Consider the following 24,185-nt stretch of genomic DNA (forward strand, 5'->3'; position numbering starts at 1 on the left):
AAAATTCCTGTGACCAGTAAGTAGGAAAGAGCAGGGCTGGGTATGTAGCTCAGTGGTAGAGCACTTGCCTAATGTGGAAGGCCCTGGGTTCAGTCCCCAGCATGGCAAAAAGATCAGGGATTTGAACCCAGCCCTGGACTCGGGCCACAAGAGGCTTAGTTCAGTCATCTGCAAAGTGGGCGCTGTCACCTCCACCTGGCAGAGAAGGTTGGGAAGACCCTATCCTGACCCAGCCAGGACATAACACCAGGAGGTGTTTTACAAACCCCAGCTTCCTCCTCTTCCCCAGAGGAACAGGGCCTGGAGACTTCAGGAAAGCAAACCACAGGTGGGAGAAATGGGAGAGGAAGTTCAGGTGGTAATATCATGGGACTATCAGGAGTTGAATGATAGCCTTGGGCTAGTGACATTCACAGTGTGAACTTCTGTCACATCCCCCCATTTGAAATGTTGTGGATCAAGCACAAGGGGTTTACACAGCTGTGAAATGTGAACCCTTATTAAGCTCAGCCTTGCTTCCTCCCAAGATTCTCTTGTTCTGAACTTGATCTCCACCAACCCAACCCCAGCCTGCACTTGGATGAAATAAGAGCCGATGTGGTAACCTCTCTACCCTGAAGACTGAGGGAGTACACTGAACAGGGTGATCTTGGAGGCGGGTGTTGCAACACAGCTGAGCACAGGATAGCAGGTGTCTCCCTAAACTGCTGGCAAGTGCAAAATAACCCCCATGAACCCACTTCACAGAGAGGGTGAGGCTCACAGGCCAGATGTGACCTGTTGAGGGTCAAATGCTCTTGCCAGAAGATAAAAGCAGAAGCTGGGATATAAGTACCACAAGGAAAGCAATCCCAAAAAGGTGTAGAAATCTTCCTTTTTTCTTTTCTTTTTCTTTTTCTTTTTCTTGTTTTCCTCCCAGTGCTGGGGATAGAACTCAGGGTCTCAGGTGTGCTACGAAAACTACAGGCCCAGCACATTTTCCTATTTTCCAAATGAGAAGATGGAGGCATGGAGGCTCACAAGTATGTGCCCAAGGTTGTCCAGTGGGCCAGTGACTGGAGGGAATTAAAAAAAAAAAAATTTTTTTTTTTTTTTAGTTGTCAATGGACCTTTATTTTATTTATATATTTATGTGTGGTGCTGAGAATCAAACCCAGTGCCTCATACATACCAGGCAAGTGCTCTACCACTGGCCACAACCCCAGCCCAACTGGAGGTGACTAATCTGTGTAACTCAAGACTCCAGTGGCTGTGCTCTAGCATTGCCTTACTCCGACACCCTGCTTTTTTGGAAATTCATATCCAGATCGGGTAACCAAAATGCTGTGTAATTTTGGACGAGGAACTTGATCTCTCTGTGTTTTGGTTTCTGTCAGTGGTCACTTCACATCGTGGGTTGTGGTTAGGATTCAGTTCACAAAAGGCTTAACGGGAGGAGGTCCAACAGGAATGTCATTGGATCCCTCTGAGGAGAAAACTTCAACTCAGAAGTCAGGCATTTACAGGAATCACACAGAACTTTTGAGTGGGACTCCACTTCTTATTTCCACGTCTGCACACCACCCCGAGCAGCAGAGGGCGGCTCTGGGTGACCTCCAGTTAGGTTCTTCCCTCTGTGTCATTTGTAGCGGAATAGTGGGGAGGAAAGGGTCGAAAGATTAACCAAGAGCCCTTCAGTTTTTATGATCCAAGTTCACGGTCAGAGTAGGAGGCCCCACTTTTGCGCTGGGTGGCCATAGGGCAGACTCTTCTCTGGAGCCTCAGGAGACCCGCGGGGCGTCCAAGGCCACCTCCAGCAGCGCGACGGGTCAAACTGCACCTTACACTCCAGCCCAGTCTTTTGGCGCACCGCCCACAGCTGCTACGATTAGCCGCAGGGCCTGCTCGTCTTCGCCGTAGCAGCCAATCACTGTTGCTCTTTAGGCTACTCCCTCCGTTCCTCTCACCTCAGCCCAGCCAGTCGCGTCAGTTTACTTTGGAGCCCCGCCCTTGGCCCTCAGGGATTGGTAATTAGGACTGCCGGTTTTCTGCCAAGGCTCCAATCTTCGCCTGCCTCCAGGCCCTGCCTCCCAGGACCTCGCACCCTGCGGGAACACTCGGGGGAACCGGAGCCTCTCCCAGTAGCCCTGCCTCTTTTCTTCAGTGATTGGCTTCAGGGGCTGTCTGTCCGCTTCATGCCCGCCAATTCCTACCGTCTCCAGCGGTGATTAGCCATAGAGCAGCCAATCGAAACACAGTGTGGACCCCTCCCGTGGCGCGCACTGGGGGTGCGCGAGGCGGGGCTGTGGCGGCTGGAGGTGGCGGCGGTGGCGGCGGCGGCGGCAGCGGCGACGCGTCCGGGCAGGTGAGCTGGACGCGGGGGGCGCGGGGCGGCGCAGGCGTCAGGGGCCCCGCGCTTGTCAGACCGAGCTGAGGCACTGCACGGGTCCTGTCATGGGGCCTAGGGCGGAGATGGAGCGTGACAGCAGCGTCTCGGGGGCAGAGGTTAAAGACCCCCCCCAACCCCGACCCCACGTCTGGTGCCCTCAGGGCGTCCCTAGAGCCAGATTTGAGCCCCCTCACTCTCAGCCCACGCACACCTGACCACATCCCTTCTTGACACCCCCCCATACACCTGAGACTGCCCTCGTTGACATGACCCACTCCCCTTGGCCCGTGCCCACCTTCTCGATCTCCATCCCCAGTCCTGTACAGTTGGATTTGACATCCCCTTCACACGTCTGACACCGGGACCCCACTCATGGACACCCCCTACAGCACATGAGACTGTCCCTGTGTATGACAACCTCACACCTGATGTTGTGACTCAACCCCACAGGAGCTTCTACAACTGGGGCTGCAACCTCCACACCAACAATTGAGCCTGTGACCCCTTTCTTATGTCTCTCACCCCCTCACCTGGGCCTGAGCCTCTCCTTTCATAGACCTCTCATATTCAGGTCTGTGCAACCCCCACCCCAACACACCTTCAGCAGCAACCTGAGTGGGTGCCCTCATGTACCACCTGCCCTATGCTTCTTGCAGCCCTGCCTGTCCCTCCCTTCTTACCCCCACCCCACCCCACCTCATACTTTTTCACAAGTGCACCTGGGTGTATGTCCTTCTGTGTTAATCCTCCCTGGATCCCCCAGGTCCTCCAACATTCACCCAGGCCTTGGTGTCTTAAGATTACTGCACCCTCCCCAAACAAAAGCCCACCCAATTTTTATCTTTCAATTTATAACAGTGCTTGACAGATATAAGATAATTCCAGGCCTTACAATAATCCCCTCAGCCAGACAAAACCAGAATCATCCCTATTTTGGCAGCAGCAAACCTAAAGCCACTAGAATGCTGGAAGCAGAGCCCACCCCTTCATGAGCATTGCTGACCCTCCTCAGGGACTTCCTTCCCCCATTTTTGCCCATCTGTTGTGTTTACCTCCAGCGGGGTGTGCAGGGGAGGGAAATACCCACCCGCCCCCATGCTCTCCTCAGGAATCGTGACTTTGGATCCGGAAAGGCTTAGCTGAAAGGGGCAGCCCATGGATGGCTGCCAGAGCTTCTGTCTCCAAGCCCTGGGGCCTGGCGCAGAGGTGTGCAGGAGCCTGCAGTTCAACCTTTGGGGAGCTGTTGGCCAGGGTGCAGACCCAGGCCCTCTGACCTGAGTGAGCTGTTGAAGCCACTAAACTGAGAGTAAGGAAATACTTTCCAGAGTCAGGCGAGCTTATGTTTCAGTCGTTTAAAGCTAAACTGCAAAACTGGAGCCTGGTGTGGTGCTGGGAATAATGATTCTTCTGGAACTTTTCAAGTTCCCTTAAGTCTCATTTGCATGTGTGCAGCATAGAAGGAGGTCAGTGGCTTTGTTGTTGAAAAGCAGCAACATGCCATTTCCTGTCAGGCTTGCATAGTGCTTCTTACTCCTGCCTGTCTCCGTGCAACCAGGATGCCAGAATGTTCCTCGGGGCTATGTCACCTTCAGCTTCTCCTGTGGAAACTGAGGCCATTGGAATTTTCCACCCAGTTGCTAAAGGGATCATTTAATCATATGTTGGAAGCAGGCAGCAGCTGGGGGTGTAGCTCAGTGGTACAGCCCTTGCTAGCATGGGTTTGATCCCCAGCACTGCAAAAAAAAATTGATAAAAAATAAAACATGGGTTTGGGCATATGTTTGTAGATATGTATGTATCTGCATATAGGGTGTACCATACACACATACATGTTGTACTTATGCGCATATGCATACATTTTTGTACATATATATGTATAATGTGTGTATATAATCAAACTTTGACAATGTAATTGGTGTGTATACTTTTTAGAAAATCAGTACAAAGGTGCATATAATTAAAAACCAAGCCAATCTCTGTCTGTACCCAGACCCTCTGCTATTAATAACGCACCTAATATTTCTTTCTAGAAGTAGCCTGTGACTGGGGAGCCAGTCCCTTACTGATGGCTGTTTAATCTGTCACCCATCTTTTGCTGTTACAAATTGAGCCGCAGTGAATAGATTGATGTATCAGCAAATCTGGTGTGAATGTGGGCGGGCTTTAGCTGTACTCAGGCACTTCAAAACCTCCGTCTTCACGGCATTTAGGTCCAAATACTTGTACTTCCTAGGAGTGGCTTGGTTAAAGGGCATGTCCTGCTAAATGATCAGTCTTTCTTCTCTGAGCTGTTAGGCTGGAAGGCCTGTTTCCTCCTCCCCAGTCCAACTCAGATATCATCAAGTGTTCCTATCTGTCCTATCTGATTGGGGCAAAGCAGCAAAGGAGGTCCTTTTGATCTGCCCCTTTCTTAGATGCTCTGGCCCCTGGGCTAGGGTTAAACATTAGACTACTGTTTCTCTTCCACAATAAGACTAAAGTTCAGGAAATATTTGAATTCCTCCTTTGCAAGCTTGGAGGAAACCCTGAGTTTGGGGCTCCTTACAAGAGTGGGAGACAAGGCATTTCTGGTGGTCCCTGAGGTCGGGTTGCTGAGAGATTTTGGCATAAGGTGCCTTAAGCAGAAGTTGGCTACTCAGGAGCATGAGGCAGAAGGATCACAACTTTGAGGCCAGCCTGGGCAGCTCAGTGAGACCCTTTCAAAGTGGGGATGTAGCTCAGTAGTAGCCATTTTGAGATTCTATTCAGAGTCTGAGATTTCTCACCATCTGTGCCAGGTCGAAGGCGTCATCATACTGAGGTCAGGCCCCTTCCTGAGTATCCATCAGTTTTTGGCAGTTAGACACTTGGAGAGGATTGAGTGGATCAGAACTGTTTGCTTGTTTGGGTTTTGCAAGTCAGCTCTTGAAAACATGCATTGCATTAAAGGGTAGGTAGGGGTGTAGTTCAGTAGGATGCTTGCCTAGCCCACATGAGGCTGTGAGTTCCAGAACACTGCAAAAAACTAAAAACAAAAAACAAAACAAAAACAAAAAACCTGCATTTTAATTTTAAGTGTGCAATACCTTATAAAAAGTTTATCATGTGCCTGTGAAAAGAAAGAAGGTATAAGAATAACAAAACTAACACCCAGTTCAAGAAGTGGAACACTATCCCCCAGTGACCCCTCCCTGGTCACTGTGCTATTTTTAAAATATGCTTGTCAACATTTGTTTTCCTCACTGGGCACCTTTTGCTCTGACTGTCTTAACCATCTTGTGCTAGTGCTCAGATTCTAGGGGCTAAACAAAGTTCCATGCAAGTGGGTAGGGAGAGAAAGAGAGAGGGGGAGAAAAGGAGAGAGAAACAGACAGAGGAGGAAGGGGAGGGAGGGAAGACCATAACACATAACTTCATTATAATATATTGCTATAATTGTCCTATTTTATAATTAGTTATTATTGTTAATCTCTTACTGTACTTAATTTATAAATCAAACTTTATTATAGGAAACAACAGTATATATAGGATTTGGTACTATCTGTGGTTTCAGACATCCACTGGGAGTCTTGGTAAGTATCCAAGAGTGTCCTACGTTCAATGACTCCTGTCATTATAAGAAGAGGAAGAAGAGACCAAGTGGTAGTGGCCTGTAATCTCAGTGACTCAGGAGGCTGAGGCAGGAGGATTGAAAGTTTGAGGCTGCCCTCAGCAACTTTGGGTGACCCTGTCTCAAAATAAAATAAAGACCTGGGGATGAAGCTCAGTAATAGAATTATTGCCTAGCATGCATAAAACCCTGGATTCAACAATTAGCACCTCAAAAAAAAAAAAATGGAGAAGAAGATGAAGAGGAGGAAAAGGAGACACAGGGATGCACAAGAGGGAGAAGGCCATGGAACAGAGACTGGAGTGATCAGTCACAAACCAAGGGACTGCCAAGGATTGCTGGCAGCTACCAGAAACCAGGAGAGAGGAGAGAAGCATGGAACAGATTTTTCTTCGTAGCCACAAAAGAAACCAGCCTTGCCTCACCTTGATTTTGAACTTCAGGCCTCCACAACTGACAAAATACATTTCTGCTGGGTTTGTTTGCTTGCTTGCTTTGTACTGGAACGCCAGCCCTTTTTATTGGAGTGGGGGTTGTTTATTTTTGGCACCAGGAATTGAACCCAGGGGCACTTTACCACTGGGTCACATCCCTAACTCTTTTTATTTTGAGACAGGGTCTCGCCAAGTTGCTCAGACTCTTGCTAAGTTGCTGAGACTGGCCTTGAACTTGTGATCCTCCTGCCTCAGCTCTCCAAGTTGCTAGGATTACAGGTGTACGCCTCCTCACCAGGCTGATGGATCTACTTTTGAGTATAGGAATCAGGCAGATCACAGCTCCCATGCATCCTGCAAAGTAAAGAGGTCACTTAAAGGGCAGCCTTTACTTGCTTAAAAATTTGTCTCAAATTAGCAGCGAGGATTCAGGCATCACCCCAAATTGTTATTTTCCATACTCATAAGTATAAGGTATCTTCCTATGTACTTTCAATTATCTCTGGATGACTTAGAATATCTAATACAATGTAAATGCTGTGTACTTAGTTGTTATTCTGTATTGTTAAGGGAATCAGGACAAGAAAAACAACATCTGCACATGTTTAGTACAGATGCAATGTTTGCAGACTTGGAACCTGCAGATATGGAGAGTCCATGGTTTTGTTGGTGCAGCAAGTCTTAGCCCTATACTGTCTAAAAGGCAGATTCCTGGGTGCCATATCTGGCAGTTCTGATGTAGTCAGTCTCGGCTGGAGCTCAAGATCCTGTACAAGTGTCCTGGGGGATTCTGGTGTATGTGGTTCTGGAAACACCTGCCACTCGAGCAGTTCATGGCTGTAGAGACAAGGGAGACCCTGCATCTCCTCTGCTGTGGACAAGACTCTTCTCTGCAGCATTGTCCCTTCACCAGGGTCTTGGAGAAGAGAAGAGCATAGATTGAGATGCCCAACTTCTGGCATGATCTGTGGGCATGGCCCTTTGACATCCAGGCCTTAACATGGTAGATGATCTAGCTGAAAAAAATGGGGAGTCAGGCACATGGCTCACATCTGTATTTCCAGCAACTTGGGAGACTGAGGTAAGAGGATCACAAGTTCAAGGCCAGCCTCAGCAACTTAGAGAGGGCCTAAGCAACTTAGTGAGATCCTATCTCAAAATAAAAAATTAAAAGAGCTAAGGATGGAGCTCAGTGACCCTGAGTTAAATCCCTAATACAGGAAAAAATAAAAAGAAAGAAAAGAAAATGAAGAAAGTGGGGAACCTTGGGCTGGGAAGGGGATGTGGTGCTTTTGAATGGAGCTTTGAAGAACAGGCAGGTCTGGGGTATAGAGGCTGCCCAGGCAAGAGGCCAGAGGCTGCAAGGTGGACAGGCACACATGTTTGGGGCTACAAGTAGCTCCAGTTGCCCAGAGCACATTGATCACAACCAAAGGACACTGAACCTCAGATGGCAGGGTCAGAGGTTATAGAGAAAAGCAGTGACAGTTTTGAAGTGCTTGGTGAGTAGTAGGTCTTGTTTTCATTTTTGTTTTGTTTTTGTGGCTCTGGGGCTTGACCCCAGGGCCTTGCACATGCTAAGCAAGTGCTCTACCCCTGAACTGCACCCCCATCCCTTTTTATTTTATTTTGAGGCAGGATCTCACAAACTTGGCGATCCTCCTGCCTCAGTCTCCTGAGTGGCTGGGATTACAGGCGTGTGCCACTGCAGCCAGCTAAGAGGAACATTCTTGCACCATGTAAGGATGACTAAGGCCATAGCACCTGGATGTGGGTGTCAGGAACCTTGCTCCTTGCTAGGCAGGGACACTGAGCATGATTCAGGCCCATGCCTTCCAGGGACCCCAGCCTAGTGGGGAGGCAAATCAAAAGTGGTCTGTCACAGTGCAGCAGAGAACCACTGAGTGCTCTGTCCTAGGCAGAGCAGCTAACTTTGGGGGAGATAAGACAAGAACACTTAGGACAGGCTTTGAAGGACACAGAGGAAGCGCAGCGTGAGGGAGAACAGCCGGAGCAGACTTCAGCACGCAGGGCATTGACTCACTCATCCTCATCTGGCAAATAATTGTCAAAGGTTGACCAGGTGCAGAGCACCCTGCTGGGCCCCACGTGGCAAGAACAGAGGGCTTTGGGGATGATGACCAGGTATTGAAGTGCACCATCTGAGTAGAAGGGTCTGAGTACCTTAGAGTGCCCCGTTTCATTTCAGATAACATCCAAGGGCGTCTCGTGACAGGTACAGTGTCAATCTGCAAGAACAGAGGACAGCGATTGACCACAGAATTGTCTGACTCTTTCAGGACTCAGATGTCTGTGTATATAACCCATAGAGATGGTAGTGAGGGTTTCAGTAACTGAAGTTGGTCTGAGAGGCACACCCAGAAGTGAACCGCAGGGAGAAACTGGCTGTCTGTGAGGCAGCCAATCATCTGGGTTATCAGGGAACAGCCATTATGTAAGATGCACCAGGACCACTTAGGCAGAGAAGTTAATGCCCATTAACTGGAAAAGAAAACAGCCTTTATTGACTGGCAGATAGGATGTTAATTGGCTTCTGTTTACACAGATTACAGGATTCATTGTACGACTGCTTGTAAACTCCATCCACTGAGTAACTGCACCCTCTGGGTTGTGCAAACATTTCCTGCATCCCATAGGGTGGAACCCGCAGTTGTGCAGTTGCCCCCACCACTGCTGGTCTGGGCGCTCCCCACAGAGTAGGATACACATGTTTGGGGTGTGTGTGTGTGAGGATGGCCAAGCACGGGCAGCCCTGCAGCTTGGGGCGTGCAGAAAAACACCCGATTCTGAGCAAGAAGCAACTTTGTCCTGCTTCATCTGAGACAGTGAACTTGCTTCCAGTCCGTGTTCCTAGAACTTAGGAAGTTTTCCTGCCACAGCTGGTCCAGAGATCCCATGTCCGAAGTTCACATTTCCCCAATGTTTCCATCTAGGATCACCCAAACAGAAAATAGCGGCTGGGATCATGGCTCAGTGGTAGAGCGCTTGCCTTGCATGTGTGAGGTACTGGTTTGATTCTCAGCACCGCATAAAAAAAAAATGAATAAAATAAAATAAAGGTATTATGCCCATGTACAACTAAAAAAAAAATTTAAAAAAAAAGAAAATAGCAAGTGAAAAGATCAAAGTTTGTTATTTGGGGTCTTCATCTGAATGCCACTCTTGTGATCTGCCAAGGTGGCCCCTCTGTACCTGCCTAGTTCTCATCTAACTTCCTAGGGAGACATGGCACCTGAATTCTAGTCTAGAAAGCTCCAGTGTTGTAGCAAGGTACCTAGTGGGTTTTTGTTGTTTGGTTGGTTTTGGTACCAGGGATTGAACCCAGGAGTGCTTAACCACTGAGCTACATCCTCAGCCTTTTTTGTATTTTATTTAGAGAAGGGTCTCCCTGAGTTGCTTAGGGCCTTGCTAAGTTGTGAGGCTGGTTTGAATTTGCTGCCTTCCCGCCTCAGCCTCCTGAACCAACTGGGATTACAGGTGTGCGCCACCACGCCTGGCCCCGGGGAGGTCTTGAAGAGGCTGGGCCTCCCAGGATGGAGGAAATGGTCATATATGGTTGGAGGTATGTACAGGATGTGTCAGGAGAATAAGGGAAATAGGCACCCCAGTGCAGCATGTGAGTTAGGACTCTGGAAGGCGCAAGCGACAGAAGCTCATTCCAAGCTCCGTGATGGAAACGTCCAGGTGCTTCTGGCACCCTCCAGGTTCTTCCAGCACCACGGGGTTGTGAGCACCCCAATCTGTTTGTATCCACCTTCTCCCTCTGGCCTTGCTCTGCCTTGAGGCTCTGTGTGGACCCCACTTCAGAACCCTACCCACTGCCTCTCCCCTGAAGAAAGAGGAACTCTGTGGCTTGGTGGTCTGCTCGAAACTCCAGATGTGTCTTTGGGTCCAGCACCCTGAACCCAGAAGAGCGTGTGCTCTGACTACCCAATGAGGGTCATCTGAGCCACCCTCAAATCAAACAGAGGGTCAGCTCCATCTTCTTCATGGTGACAGTAGAGGGAGTGTAGTAGAGATAGCCTGGGATGCTCTCTCCAGAAGGTGCTAGGATGTCCACTGCACACGTGGCCAGATTCCAGGGGCCCAAGCACCTTCTCTGCCAAAACCATGCTGGTGTCCTCCACCAGTAGGAGCAAGTCAGTCACCTGAAGCCCGTTTATCCCAGGCCCCTGGGAATTACCAGAGTTATGGCCTGGCCCACTTCAGGGTCCGCTAGTCTGGGAGCAAGCGGCTGGGCAGGGCTTTTGTTTTTGTTTTGTTTTTGCATTACTGGTATTGGGAGTGCTCTACCACTGAGCTACCTCCCCAGTACTTGTTATTTTTATTTGAGAGAGGGTCTCATTAAATTGCCAATGCTGGCCTTGAACTTAGATTCTCCTGCCTCTGCCTCTCAAGTAGCTGGGATTATGGGCCTGTATCACTCTACCTGGCTGGGCAGGCTTTTTTTTTTTTTTTAAGTACCAGAGATTGAACTCAGGGGCACTCAACCACTGAGCCACATCCCTAGACCTATTTTGTATTTTATTTAGAAACAGTCTCACTGAGTTTCTTAGTGCCTTGCCATTGCTGAGGCTGGCTTTGAACTCATGATCCTCCTGCCTCAGCCTCCCGAGCCGCTGGGATGACAGGCGTGTGCCACTGCACTGGATTTGGGTAGGAATTTTTGTCTATTTGTTTTCACTGTTTAAACATTTTTTATTGAAATATAACTTATACTATAAAGTGAAATAAATCCCTCTTTTTCCAGTGCTGGAGACAGAACCCAGGGCCTTGAACATACACAGCAAACACAGTACCACTGAGTCACATCCCTATGTGTTTGAGGTGTGTTTTTTCTTTTCCCAGAACTGGGGTTCGCACCCAGGCTTTGCACGTGCTGGGCAAGAGCGCCAGCACTACCAGTGAATATCCGGGCCAGGGCCCCCTCTGGCTCTTGTGCATCGTGCTCCTGTGGACACTCATGTACAAGTTTTGTGTGTCCCTCTTGACTTTCTTCCTAGGCGTGGAATTTCTGGGTCACAGGGCAGCTGTTGAACTTGTTGAAGACCCTCCAGAGCAAGTTCCAAGCAGCTTCCTCATTGGACCTGCCCAGTGCCGTAGGCTCCAGTGTCTCCACATGCTGACCCAGCAAGTTCTAGATGACACGTGGCCACGTGGAGTCTGTGTACAGGTTTATTGGTTGTGAGGTGGGCACTGCAGGTTCAGCTCACAGGAAGCTGAGGCTCCTGGAAACTGGGGCACCTGCCTGAGGGCACCCACCTATTGAAGGGCAGAGCCAATCCTGGACCTGTGACTCCGCCTTCAAGTTTATGCAGAGCTGCTCCTGTGGCAGGTGACTGAGGGGTAGGAGTCACTGACGGCACTCCAAGGCTCAGGGTTTGGGGGTGAGAAGGGCCACAGTGACCAGGTGGGGAGGGGAGCAGACCCAGCCCACTGGTATGCCCTTCTTCCTCCCCCCCTCTGTGACCATGCTCCTGGTGAATGGCTCCACTCAGACTTCTGCGCACACTTCTGTAGGAAGGACCAGGTGGTCAGGGTAGGCCTTTCCACCCGCTGGACCTGCAAGGAACCAGAGGGATGACCGGTATGGCCAGCCTGGCAGCAGATGCTGATAGAGTGTGTGGGAAGCAGCACCCCAATAATAGGATCTATGACTGATAGTTTCCCATGTGAATTGACTGGATCTATTTTTCACTAAATTTAAGGTTTTTAGGCTGGACATTGTACACCTGTAATCCTAGCTACATAGGAGTCTGAGGCAGGAGGATCCCAATTTTGAGTCAGCTTTAGCAACTTAGCAAGACCCTGAGTCAAAATAAAATAATAAGAACTAGGGATGCAGCTCAGTGGGAGAGTACTTGCCTAGCATGCACAAGGTCTGTGTGCGATCCCCAGCGCTGTTAAAAAAAAAAAAAGAAGAAGAAAGAAAGAAAGAAAAAGAAAAAAGAAAAAGTCCATATACATTTGGCACAGATGCAAATCGATGTTTTTGGCCTTGTGTTTGCTAGGTAAGCACTTTACCACTGAGCTAGACACCCAGCTCCCAGGTACGATTTTTATTTACTTTATCAAGTCTCACCATGTGTCATTGTTCACTAGACCCAATAGGCTGTTGCTGGGGAATCAGAGCCTCAAAGATCCTGGTGAACATTCCACAGGCCTCATGTCCAGGAAGTGAGGCACAGGTGGTATGGCCAGAGCCCAAGCCAGTCCCTGCTCTTCCCAACCTGATGTCCCGTCAGCATTTTAGCTTCTGCCAACCCAGCCTGTGTCTGGCGACTCTGAGCCCAGGGCTATTTTTCCTCACCTGCGATGCTTCTCCTTGCACATGATCTGGTCTCCTGTGCCTTGGTGTCAGAGATCGAGGCCAGGACATCATCCTTCCCAGGCGTGGCTTCCATTGGCTTCTTCTAGCTTCTTGGGAGCCAGTAGCCTGGGGCTGCCTTCTTCCGAGTTCCTCCCTGGGTGTTCTGGGGCCCGGGCTGCAGTTCCCCTGGAGCTGGCTTCCTCGGCCACCTTTCTTCTGCCAGGCAGCCTTGGTGTCAGCAGGCACTTGTTGACCAGAGTCTCCACCACGGACCAGACCCTGGCTTCTATGCCCACCCCTTGATGCTGCCAAATGTTCGGCTCACCTCTTTCAGGCTTATGTGCTGGGACAGAGCCTCCCGTGTGCCAGACCCAGCACCCAGGGCTCCTGGATCCTCCATCTCAGCCCAGAGGCTGTGCCATCCGTTTTGCTTAGAGATGCTTCTCCAAATGTGTTCGTGTCTGCTCAGCTTTGTGAGCCGCCATCCTGATGCAGCCAGACTTCCGCCTCCCCTGTACTGCCTCTTCCTCTGGGTTACACGCCGCCTCGATTAAGGGACACAAGGTTCTCTAGTGACTCAGGAGATGAATGGCCTATTGAGCCTGACTTTGGGGGCTGTGGGCTGCCTGATGGGGACAGGGCTCTGGAGAAGGACACAGCTATGGCTTTGGAGCCTTGTCCTGGGACTTGAGTTCTCTTGCCCTTGGTCTTGGCCAAACTTCTCTGTGTCCCACCTGCAAAGCAGGGAGACAGTACTTCACCATGAGAAGAAACGAGCGTCCTCAGTCCAGCTTGGCCAGCACTAACTGGGACACTATGACCTCCGGCAAGCCCCCTCATTATCCCCACCTATAAAGCAGCAGTGAGGGGAAGGCCGAGATGTGACGGCCTACTGAGGACTGAACCCAGGGGCTCTCTGCCACTGAGCGACACCCAGCCCTTTTTATTCTTTCTTGGGTTATTTTTTCTTTTGAGATTGGGTTGCCTAGACTAGTCTCAAGTGTGCGATCCCTCTGCCTCAGCCTCTGTGTCACCTCCACACCAGCAGTGTGACTCCTAGATGCAGCATGGGGTCCTGGACCAGGTCCTGGGACAGCAAAGGAGATTAGGGGAATAACTGGCAAAACCCAAAGAAAGCTTGGAGCTCTGTTGACAATAATGATGGAATAATATCATACCATCGTCCCTTGGTACCTGCAGGGATTGGCTCCAGGATCCTCCTCAGTTAAGGCTGAGCAAAAACAAGAGTGCCGGGTAGAGGGACTTAAAACACAATAGACGCTATTGGCCCTGTGTTAGGAGTGCGTCTTTTGGGCTGTGGCTGTGGCTCAGTGGCAGAGCGCCTGCCTAGCACTGGTGAGGCACTGGGTTCGATCCCCAGCACCACATAAAAATAAATAAAATAAAGGTATTGTATTTACCTACAACTAAAACAAATATTTTTTTTTAAAAGTGTGTCTTTACCCTGATCTCAGGGTAAAGCAGAGGCCGAGAGAGACCCTGGGTAAAAGCTTTTGCCCCAGGCCTGGCCTGCTTGGCTCCAGAGACCCCTGTCAAGGAGAGGAGCTGGCCAGGAGGCGTGGGCACCTATCAAGGAAGGTAATGGTCTCAGGATCCAGGCAGTGCTCAGCCCCTGCACCCACCCCCAGCCCTCTGCGCTGAGCCTGGGCATAGCCCTGCTGGCTCAGAGTCACCACCCAGTGGCCCTTGGGACTGCACTCTGGAGAAGCCGACTGGACCAACAGGAGCCAGGTCAGCAGGCCAGTCCCTCCGTGGCCAGAGACATCTGAAATGTGTATCCCCGAGACTCAGGGCATGGCCTGGAAGCTGCCGATTTTCTCCAAGCATTTTTTTTTCTTAACTTTTAATTTGGAAATAATTTTAGCATCAAAAATCCCTGAAAGGTGGCCAGGGTGGTGTGCTCATGTACTCCTGGCTACTCAGGAGCTGAGGGGGGTGGATTGTTTGGGCCCAGGAGTTCAAGACCAACCTGGGCAACAAAGTGAGTCCCTATCTCTCTTTTCCATTTTTTTTTTTTTGGGGGGGGGGAGGGAGGGGGTGCTATGAATTGAACCCAGGGGCACTTTATTATTGGCCAACACCCTTGGACCTTTTTATTTTGAGACAGGGTCTCACTAGGTTGCTCAAGGCTGGTCTCAAACTTGTAATCCTGCCTCAGGTTCATCTTCCGAGTCACTGAGATTACAGGCATGGACCAACATGCCCAGCTGAGACCCATCTCTTTCTTTTTTTGGTACCAGGGATTGAACTCAGGGGTACTCAGCCACTGAGCCACATCCCCAGCCCCATTTTGTATTTCATTTAGAGACAGGGTCTCATTGAGTTGCTTAGCACCTCACTTTTGCTGAGGCTGGCTTTGAATTTGCGAACTTCCTGCCTCAGCCTCCCGAAAAGCTGGGATTATAGGTGTGCGCCACTGCACCCAGGGAGACCCCGTCTCTTGGAAAAAGAAGTAAGAGCAAGGCCGGGTGATACATGCCTGTATTCCCACTGGTTTGGGAGGCCAAAGCAGGAGGATCGCAGGTTCAAGGCCACCCTGGGCAATGTAATGAGACCCTGTCTCAAAATTTTAAAAATAGGACTGGGGATATATCCCTGGGGTACAGTACCCATGGGTTCAATCCCCAGTACCCAAACAAGCAAAGTAAGAAAAACTGCAAAAATAATTGAGAGTTCCTGTGAGCGCTTCACCCAGCTGCTGACAGTGGTGACATCTCACATCACCATGATTTAATGATTGAAGCCAGGAAACTAGCACTGATGTGCTCCTAGGGACAGCCCTCCTGACCTCATCTGGCTTTGCCCATTTCTCCCGTGTTGGCGCTGCTCCAGCATGCCACGATGCGCATCACTCCGGGCTCCTTAGTCCCCACATACCCGGGACGCTGCTCCGCTTTTCTGCCTTGACCTCAGCCTTGACTGTGGGGTTCAGTTGTTCCTCCACCCCCACTGTGGGGTTGCTGGATGTCGCCTCGTGGTTACAGTGAGGTGCTTCTTGGGCAGGAATCCCACAGAAGTGAAGCAGTGCCCTCAGAGCATGGTGTCGGAGTTCATGCCATCTGTCTGTCTGTCCCTGGTGCTGTAGACCTGGATCACTTGCTCAAGGTGGGGTCTGCTAGTTTCTCCGAGAGATTTTTTTTTTTTTTTTTTAACTGCTGGGGTTGGGACCCAGGGCTTAACCACTGAGCTACATCCCCAGTCCTTTCTATTTATTTACTTATTTCATTTTGAGACGGGGCCTCAGTAAGTTGCCCGGGCTGGCCTCACATTTGCAATCCTCCTTCCTGCCTCAGCCTCCCAAGTCACTGGAATTAGTGGCATTGCCATCATGCCTGGCTACAATAAAATACTTTTTTATTGTATTTATGGAGTTCAACTTTTTTTTTGGTCCCAGGGGTTGAACCCCAGGCTTGTGTAAACTGAACACATATTCTGCCACTGGGCTACACCCCCAGCTCCCAACATGTTTGTTTTCATTGCTATTCTTTTGGGTACCAGAGATCGAATTGAACTCAGAAGCACTTAACCACTGTGCCACATCCTAAGCCCTTTTTATATTTTATTTAGGGACAGGGTCTTACTGTGTTGCTTAGGACCTTGCTAAGTTGCTGAGGCTGGTCTCCAACTTTGGATCCTCCTGCCTCAGCCTCCCAAGCCAACTGAGATTACAGGTGTGCCCGGCCCAACATGTTTTTTGTTTGCAGTTTTGGGAGTGAACCCAGGGCCTTCCCCGTTAGGCAAGTACTCTAACCCTGAGCTATTGCCTTTCCCCCCCATTTTTGTTTGTTTGTTTAAATTTTGAGACAGGGCTAAGTTGCCTAGGCTGTCCTTGAACTTGGGATCCTTCTGCCTCAGCCTCCCTAGTGACTGGAATTACAGGACTGTGCCACCAAGTCCAGCTTAACATGATGTTTATTTATATAGTGAAGTGATTACTACAAGACAAGAAAATTAACATATCCTTCCTCCTGTATAGTTACTTTTTGCATGTGTGTGGGAAGAATCCCTAACGTATATCTCTCAGTGAATCATAAGTATGCATTAGGATATTATTAGCTATATTGTTATTGCTGTACATTAGATTTCTAGACTTATTCTACATGTAGCAAATTTGTACCTTTTGATTTGTGTCTTCCAGTTTCCCCCGACTGCCCCACCCTGGTAACCGCCAGTTCGGTCTCTTTCTATGTAGTCGATTTTTTTTTAACACATGCAAGTGAGATCATGTGGCATTTTGTCTTTCTGTGCCTGCCTTATTTCATTTGGTGTGATGTCCTCTAGGTTCATCCACGTGGTCACAGATGGCAGGATCTCCTTTTTAATGCTCAATTGTGTACCCATACCATAATAATTTCTTTATCCATTCACCCATGGATCCACATCCGGTTATTTCCGTTATGACTAATGAGCGCAGCTATCTTTATGGGATAGTGATTTCATCTGCCCTGGATACAGTCAGCTCTCCGTTACCTGATAACAAGTAAGAGTCGACTTATAAGAGCTGAGATAAGATCCGTTACAATGGGCAGACGCACTGCTTCCAGGCGTCTGGCGGGAGTGCATGCTGGAGCACCAGATGACCGAGTGGCCACCTTGCAGAGGAGAGAAAGAGGACGGGGCCTCGTCCCAGTGCAGTTTTAAAGGGCAAGCCCCCCAATATCCTGCAGCCCTCCCACTAGGCCCCACCTTTTAAAGGTTCCACCACCTCCCAAGAGCTCCATGCTGGGGACCAAGCCTTTAACATACGGGCCTTTAGAGAACACTGAAGTTTTTCTTTAGGTATCAGGAATTGAACTCAGAGGTGCTCAACCACGAAGCCACATCCCCAGCCCTTTTTTATATTTTATTTAGAGGCAGGGTCTCACTGAGTTGCTTAGGGCCTTGGTTTTGCCCAGGCTGGCTTTGAACTCGTGATGCTCCTGCCTCAGCCTCCCTGAGCTGCTGGGATTACAGGCATAAGCCACCAGGCCCAGCTAAAGAACACTGAAGAGCCAAACTCTAGCAGGTATATATCCAACAGAGGGCCTGCTGGTCACATCGTCGTCACATTTTTAAACTCTTTAAGGTCTTCCATGCTTTGGTTTCGTTCGTGGTGCTGGGGATGGAACCCAGGGCCTCACACATGCTGGGAAGCGCTCTACCACTGAACTTCACCCGGCCCCTGTTTCCGGATTGCCAAACGATGTGTCATGTTATCTGATTTGAGGGGTGGGCAGGGGAGTACTGAGGATGGAACCCAGAATTTCTTACATTTTAGGCAAGGGATCAGCCACCGAGCTGCACCCAGCCCTTGAGGAACAATGCCAGATCCCACCCTGGCCCCTCACACAAATCCGTCCCCACGCTGATTCTCACGGGCACCTGCTCTTCCTCACTGCCTGAAACAAAGCAGGCAGCTCTCTGGAGAGGCAGCTCCAGTTGCGTGGTGGACTTGAGGAAGGTACGATTCAACTGGAAAGCAGGTTCCATCCTGGATTGAGTCCCAAGGCAGCTTGCTCTCAACTGAGCAGCAGCCAGGACGTCTTTTAGGATAAATATTGACAGAAATAACTTTGTGGGCCCTTGTTCTGGTCCTGGGATAGTCATGAGCTAAGGAAGGAGGCTGGGACACTGAGATTAAGTGCTGCTCTCCCAGGAAATCGAGACCCCAGGATACAGAAACAGAGGAGCCCCCAGGCTGAATGCCAGAGACCTGCCATGGGACATGCTGTGTGTCACTAGGGCTTGTACGACCCTGGTGGGGTTTGTGGGGGACACTGAATGTCACGGGTGGTATAAAAGGAGCTGAGAGACATAAGGCAACTCAGCAGGAATGTCTGTCCCTTTGCAGGGGTGTCCAAAGTCCGTTTCTCCAAAAATGATTCTTAGGAGCCAACTGTGCACCCTCCCTGCCTCGCAGCACCCCATACGTGCCGTGCCAGGGCGCTACCACTAAGCTTATCCACAGCCCTTTTTATTTTGCTTGGTTTGGTGTGGTATGGGGATTGAGTCCCAGGCTTTACGCATGCTAGGCAAGCACTCTACCCCTCGGCTACATCCATAGCCTTTTATTTTAATTTAAGACAGAGTCTCGCTAAGTTGCCCAGGCTGGCCTCAAACCTGTGATCCTCCTGCCTCAGCCTCCTAAGTAGTGGGATTACAAATATGCACTACCGTATCCAGCCTGGATGTGAATTTTATGTGACGTGGGAGCCGTCATTAGGAAATGAAGATTCCCCCAAAATGAATAAACCTGTGCTAGGTTTGAGGAAGAGTGGACAGTCATGAACAAAGGTGATTGAGAAGCAACAGGGCATGACCTGGTGGTAGTGGACTGGGGAGTGGGGAGCTTAGCAAGGCTTGTTAGTTCAGAATCTTCTGGGCACTGCTGTGTCTTTGGCTGCTTCCTTCCAGGTACATGGAGGGCACCTGTCATGTGAGGGTCTTATGATTTACTTTAGGGGAAAGTCAGAGAAATTCCTTCCTAGGTTTTATGTCCTGCTTCAGGGGGCAAGGGTGAGGGGAAGAGGAGACTGAGCTTCTTGATGCTGCCATTTTCTCAAGTGTTAGGGTAAGGGATCCAGAGCCCCATCACCCAGGCCTGAGGCTGTGACTTGGCAGTCACATTTCTTCCCTGCCTTGCATCCCTGTGCCACCAAACACAGCCTGTAGTCTCAGCTACTTGGGAGAAGGTCACAGGAGAATCACTTGAGCCCAGGAGTTTGAGGCCAGGCTGAGCAACAGAGTAAGATCTGGTCTCTTAAAAAAAAAAAAAGGTAGGGTGGCGGGGAGGTAGCTCAGTGGCAGCTCAGTGGCAAGGCATGTAGTGGCCCACCACACTCCAGCCCTCATCCCCAGCCATCCTGTGTCTCTGATGAGGACACTTAGTCATTGGATTTAGGGCCCACCCTGATCCAGATGACTTCATCTGAATGACATGTGCAAAGACCCTTTTTCCAAGTAGCATCCCATTCATGGTCCCCAATGCGCCTACCTTGGGAGCCACTATTCAGCTCCCAATAGGCCCTTTTGGTCAAGTCTCCATTGCTGTGACAAAAAACATGAGGTGATAACTTACAAAGAGAAAGTTTTATTTGGTTCATGGTTTCAGAGTTTGCATGGTGGTTGCTTGGCCCTGTTGCTTTGGGCCTGTGGCGGCGCTGTACATCATGGCAGGAACACTTGGCAGAGAAAGCAGCTCGCCTCACCGCAGCTGGCAACAGCAAGAGGAGGGATCATGGTCCCAATATCCCCTTCAAGGGCATGCCCCTCGTGACCTAACTTCTTCCCAATATAGTGCCTGGCTGGGAGTAAGCCTTCAACACATGGCCTTTGGGGGACATTCCAGAGCCAAACTATAGCAGGCTCCCCCGCCACACCCCCTATTAGCCTCAGCTGTCTGTCACCTGAGGGTCAAGAGCCAGCCTCAGCCTGTTCATGTAGTTCTGCACTGACTGGCATGGTGACTTGGCCTCTGTCACCACACTGAGGCCATGTCTCAGCTGTCCACCCTGAGCTCCACGGCAGGCCCTTGACCTTGACCGGTGGCTTCTCCTGCTCACAGAGCAAGCCCCGCTGGAAAGGTGCCGCTGAGGGAGGGTCTGAGCTGCATGGCCTGCCCAGCACACCCTGCCTGGGGAAACCGCATTTATCACACAACTGGAAACCTCTGAGAACTTGGAGCAAGAGTCCATGGGAGGGACTGGAGGGAGGTGCACTTGGCTGGGATCCAGGTCATGGACACTTGTTCACTGCAAGGGAACAACACCTGGCTGAACCCACTCGGGAGGGCAACTTGATAGATACCACCAGGTTGGCAGACGTGGCCACGTCACCAGCCCAGGCCTCCTGACCCAGCACCTCGAATCTAGGTGCCACACACGCCTGTGCACTCAGACCTGAAGGGACCACTGGGGTTCACAGAGCTGGGGGTGGAGCTGGGTGGCAGCCAGAGGCCACTGATGTCCACTGAAGACATCAGTGGGCTGGGTCGGGTCTGTTCTGGAGCCCTGGACTGGCAGCTGGGGTCCTAACCACAGGTGATTAATTTGTATGGGCTTCCGCTGGGAGGAAAGCGTCACTCCAGGGAGAACTCCTGAAGTATTAGGGCTACAAAGAGCAGGTAGCCAGGTGCCATAGCAAAAAGAGTGATTTCCTAAACATGTTTCAGTGGGAGACCCTCAGATCCAAGTGGACCTAAGCCAGCTGCTTGGCCTGGTGTTGGCGCTGGTGCTGAGTGGCTCTGGGCCTGTGAATCCCCTGGCCTCCACGCCCTAGACACGATGGCAGAGACTCACAGCCAAGTCCTCTACCTCCAGCTGTGTGACCTCAGCCAGCCACCTAACCTCTCTGAGTCTGCCTGCTCTGCTGGTACCAGGTTAAAAAAACAGACTGTTTGTGATGATCACATGTGAGAATTGACAAGAAAAGCCCTTGTCAATGATTAAGCGAGCTCAGCCCAGGGGATGGCAACATCAGAACTCACGTGAGGGCATCCTCTCCCTGGCAGGGAAGCAGAACCAGGCTAGGAGAAGGCCACTGGGACTGACGGTGGGCACTTGGTTTGGCCTCAGTGACTGGTGGCTGCGTCGCAGGCTCACCCTGGCCCTCGGTGGGGGTGGTCGCCTACCTGCCGCCTCTCACCTTATCCCCCTCACTCCTTCTCACCTAGGACCGAGTCCCTACCGTCCCAAGCAGGCCTGGGATGGGTAATGGTGTGAAAGAAGGCTCGGTGCGCCTGCGTGAGGATGCCGAAGCCGTCCTGCCCTCGCCTGTCTCTTCAAAGGCAAGTGACCCGGACTCCTGAGGGGCGTCTTCCCCGGGCCCCTCCCCGCCGCTCTCGCTGGGCCCCCTCCTCCCAGAGCTCAGGCTCCTGCGCCCACCGCCCCGGTACAAACCACCCTGTAGAATGCACCCATTCTCATCTCTCACTGACAGCAAGGGCCACGCAGCAGCTGGTACCTTTCTCTGCTCCTGCTGCTCTGGGACACCACAAGGACATGGGGTGGAAGACACTGGCTGCTTTCTGTTTCACTGAAATCCCCACTGGTGACAAGAACACAGCTGGCAGGAAGCCAGAGCCTCTCCCCAGTGGACGACTGGGAGACCTAGGAATGGGGGTGGCTTTGGGAGCCAGGTTCACCCTCAGCTTTGTGCTAAGGAATGGGAGGGGGCCGTCACAGGCCTGGAATCCCAGCAACTCAGGAGGCTGAGGCAGGAGGATTGCAAGTTCAAGGCCAGCCACAGCAACTCAGCAAGACCCTGTTGAACAAAGGAAGGAAGGAAAGAAAGAAAAGGGCAGCAGATGTAGCTCAGTGGAAAAGCACCCTGGGTTCCACCACCGTACCATTAAGAAGGACGAGGGGAGACGGGCATGGGAGGGATTTGCTCCAAGTTCTGAAGTTCATCTCAGATACCTGCACTTTGATGGAAGATGTCACCTCTCAAAGAAATTGGATCAGCCTGTCCATGTTCGGCACGGCAGCCAGGACACCATGAGAGTTCTCCTGGCTGAACCTGCAATCCAGGCTGGTCCTCATTCCCAGGGCCTGACCAGGCACCTGCACCGGCCGCTCTCAAAGTCCACAGGGTCAAAGGCTGAGCTGGCGTCAACCTGCAGTCCTGACCTTTCCCCGAATTCCAGGCGTCACCTCAGAGTGCCAGACGGGCAGGAAGACTCATTCACCAGCATCGCCTGTGAGGTCACCATCATGGGGTTGAGGCACAGGGCAGGCCTGTCCCTCAGAGGTTAGTGGACTGCCCAACAGAACGTCAAGAACATGCCGACGTGGCTATCTCTGCCCACTGGTGAGGGGGTCTGCTGGACAGATCCTGCCATGTGGCAAAACACCGAGGCCCCATCTCAAAAAACGAAGGAAACCCCAAAAAGAAGCCGAGCATCGTCTCTGTTTATGGTCAGTGTGGACCCCGTGTGTGGGTCGCCTGCCTTCTAGCTGTCGGCTCCACTGCGTCATTCGTCAGTAGCAGGATCTCTCCACGTGAGGAATGTTGACACATCAAGTTTTGAGTGCCCGCGCTGAGCCCTCCAGGGAATAAGCCGCCAGGCAATAGAAAGGAGCTGGGAACTTTGGTCAAAGGCAGCAGCTTCCGCTGAGCATGTGAAGTGACCTCACTGCATCCTCCGGCATGGCTAGCAGTCGCCTCAAGAGTTGCAGTTTGTAGACACCAGGTCCTTTGTACAAAGAGTTGGTGTTGTGCTGGGCAGGGTGGCACACGCCTGTAATCCCAGCTACTTAGGAGGACGGCAAGTTCAGGGCCATGCCTATGCAACTTAGTGAGACCCTGCCTCAAAATAAAATAAAACGGACCGGGGACGAGGCCTGGAGGTGGAGCGCCGGCCTAGCGTCCGTCAGCTCCAGTTCAGTTCCCAGTACCATACAAAAGTCCAGCTGCAGGCCTGAAAATGAGGATCCTCCATAGGTGGCCCAGACAGCAGCATGCCTCCAACATGGACAGTCACTGTCACCCTGGGAGGCTTTCGCTATGTCACATGTAGCCTGGACCCACCACCTTGGCCCAGCCTCACCAAGCCCAGGGCGGAGCAGGGCCTCCACACTCAGGATGCTGTGCATCTGAAGACCTGGACGGGGTGGAAGGAAGGCACGTCCCTGGGGCAAGGTCCCCTGCCAAGCTGACCCTACACCTGCCTGCTCTCTGCTGACCTTGATCGCTGACCTTGATCGTGTGTTCTGTCGCAGAGAGACCACAGGCAAGTGCTCAGCTCCCTGCTCTCCGGCGCCCTGGCTGGTGCTCTCGCCAAGACTGCAGTAGCTCCCCTGGACCGAACCAAAATCATCTTCCAAGGTAATGCTTGTCCATCTGTCCGTGTGAGATGGAGCTGCCAGGTGACCATCTTCCCTTCTTCCTTCACTGCCCCTCAAACGACTTCAAATGGTTTTGAAAAAAGGCCTCTTTAAAATCCATTTAGAAATCACATTTGTTTCTTGGGGCTGCATTACAAAGGACCACTCACGGTGGCTTAAAATAAGAGAAATTGATTCTCTCACAGCCTCGGAGGCCGGAAGTCTGAAATCAAGATATTGACAGGTCTGTGCTCCCTCTAGAAGCTCCGGGGAAGATCCCTCTTGCCTCTTCCAGCCTCTGGGGGTTCCAGGCGTCCCTTAGCTTGTGGCCATGGCCCTCCAGTCTCTGCCTCCGTCTTCACAAGTCCGTCTCTCTGTGTCACTATATCTGCTTTCTCTTCTTATGAGGACATCAGTCATTGGATTTAGGGCCACCCTCATCAGTACAACCTCACCTAACCGCCATCACATTCGTAAAGATTGTGTTTCCCAATAAGGTCACCTTGACAGAGACTGGCTGTAGGAGGTGGAAATAACTTTTGCGGTGATACAGTTCAACCCAGAACAGAAACCATCCCCCTCCCTCATTGGAGCTAAACAGTCACAGGGTCCTCTGAGGATAAGGCCTGTCCCTCCGTGA

General features: G+C 51.0%; 2 protein-coding genes, 1 long non-coding RNA gene and 1 other non-coding gene across 8 annotated transcripts in view; 1 reads left to right on the plus strand and 3 right to left on the minus strand.

Annotated features, from left to right (window-relative positions):
- Positions 1–1,116: 1,116 nt before the first annotated feature.
- LOC124968948 (acrosin-like) lies at positions 1,117–12,746 on the minus strand. Of its 3 annotated transcripts, none has more exons than XR_007105894.1 (2): positions 3,456–3,762; positions 1,117–2,440 (listed from the first exon to the last, which is right to left on the minus strand). XR_007105894.1 is itself a non-coding variant. In XM_047531773.1 (2 exons), the coding sequence occupies exons 1-2, from the start codon at positions 12,743–12,745 to the stop codon at positions 2,173–2,175; spliced, it is 291 nt and encodes a 96-aa protein (XP_047387729.1). In that variant the 5' UTR covers position 12,746; the 3' UTR covers positions 1,117–2,172. The 3 variants fall into 3 exon arrangements, 1 of the variants encoding a protein (XP_047387729.1); XR_007105893.1 differs by having other exon boundaries at positions 3,421–3,762; XM_047531773.1 differs by lacking the exon at positions 3,456–3,762 and adding an exon at positions 12,723–12,746.
- The window catches only part of Slc25a42 (solute carrier family 25 member 42), a 29,147-nt gene continuing 7,090 nt past the window's right edge, over positions 2,129–24,185 (plus strand). The window contains exons 1-3 of one of the 3 annotated variants that reach the window (XM_047531771.1): positions 2,129–2,344; positions 21,394–21,507; positions 23,441–23,546. In XM_047531771.1, the coding sequence (XP_047387727.1) occupies positions 21,427–21,507; positions 23,441–23,546 (187 nt within the window). In that variant the 5' untranslated portion in view covers positions 2,129–2,344; positions 21,394–21,426. Of the gene's footprint in view, positions 2,345–11,485; positions 11,748–21,253; positions 21,273–21,393; positions 21,508–23,440; positions 23,547–24,185 lie in introns of those variants that run through there. The other 2 variants (XM_047531772.1, XM_047531770.1) reach the window with 2 other exon arrangements.
- On the minus strand, positions 6,720–6,869 carry LOC124969617 (U12 minor spliceosomal RNA). The gene has a single exon (XR_007105994.1). It is a non-coding gene; the product is annotated as a U12 minor spliceosomal RNA (small nuclear RNA).
- On the minus strand, positions 19,823–22,257 carry LOC124968950 (uncharacterized). The gene is made up of 3 exons (XR_007105895.1): positions 22,139–22,257; positions 21,684–21,983; positions 19,823–19,935 (listed from the first exon to the last, which is right to left on the minus strand). It is a non-coding gene; the product is annotated as an uncharacterized LOC124968950 (long non-coding RNA).

The sequence above is a fragment of the Sciurus carolinensis genome, chromosome 17 (genome assembly GCF_902686445.1).
Source record: "Sciurus carolinensis chromosome 17, mSciCar1.2, whole genome shotgun sequence".
Classification (NCBI taxonomy): Eukaryota; Metazoa; Chordata; class Mammalia; order Rodentia; family Sciuridae; genus Sciurus; species Sciurus carolinensis.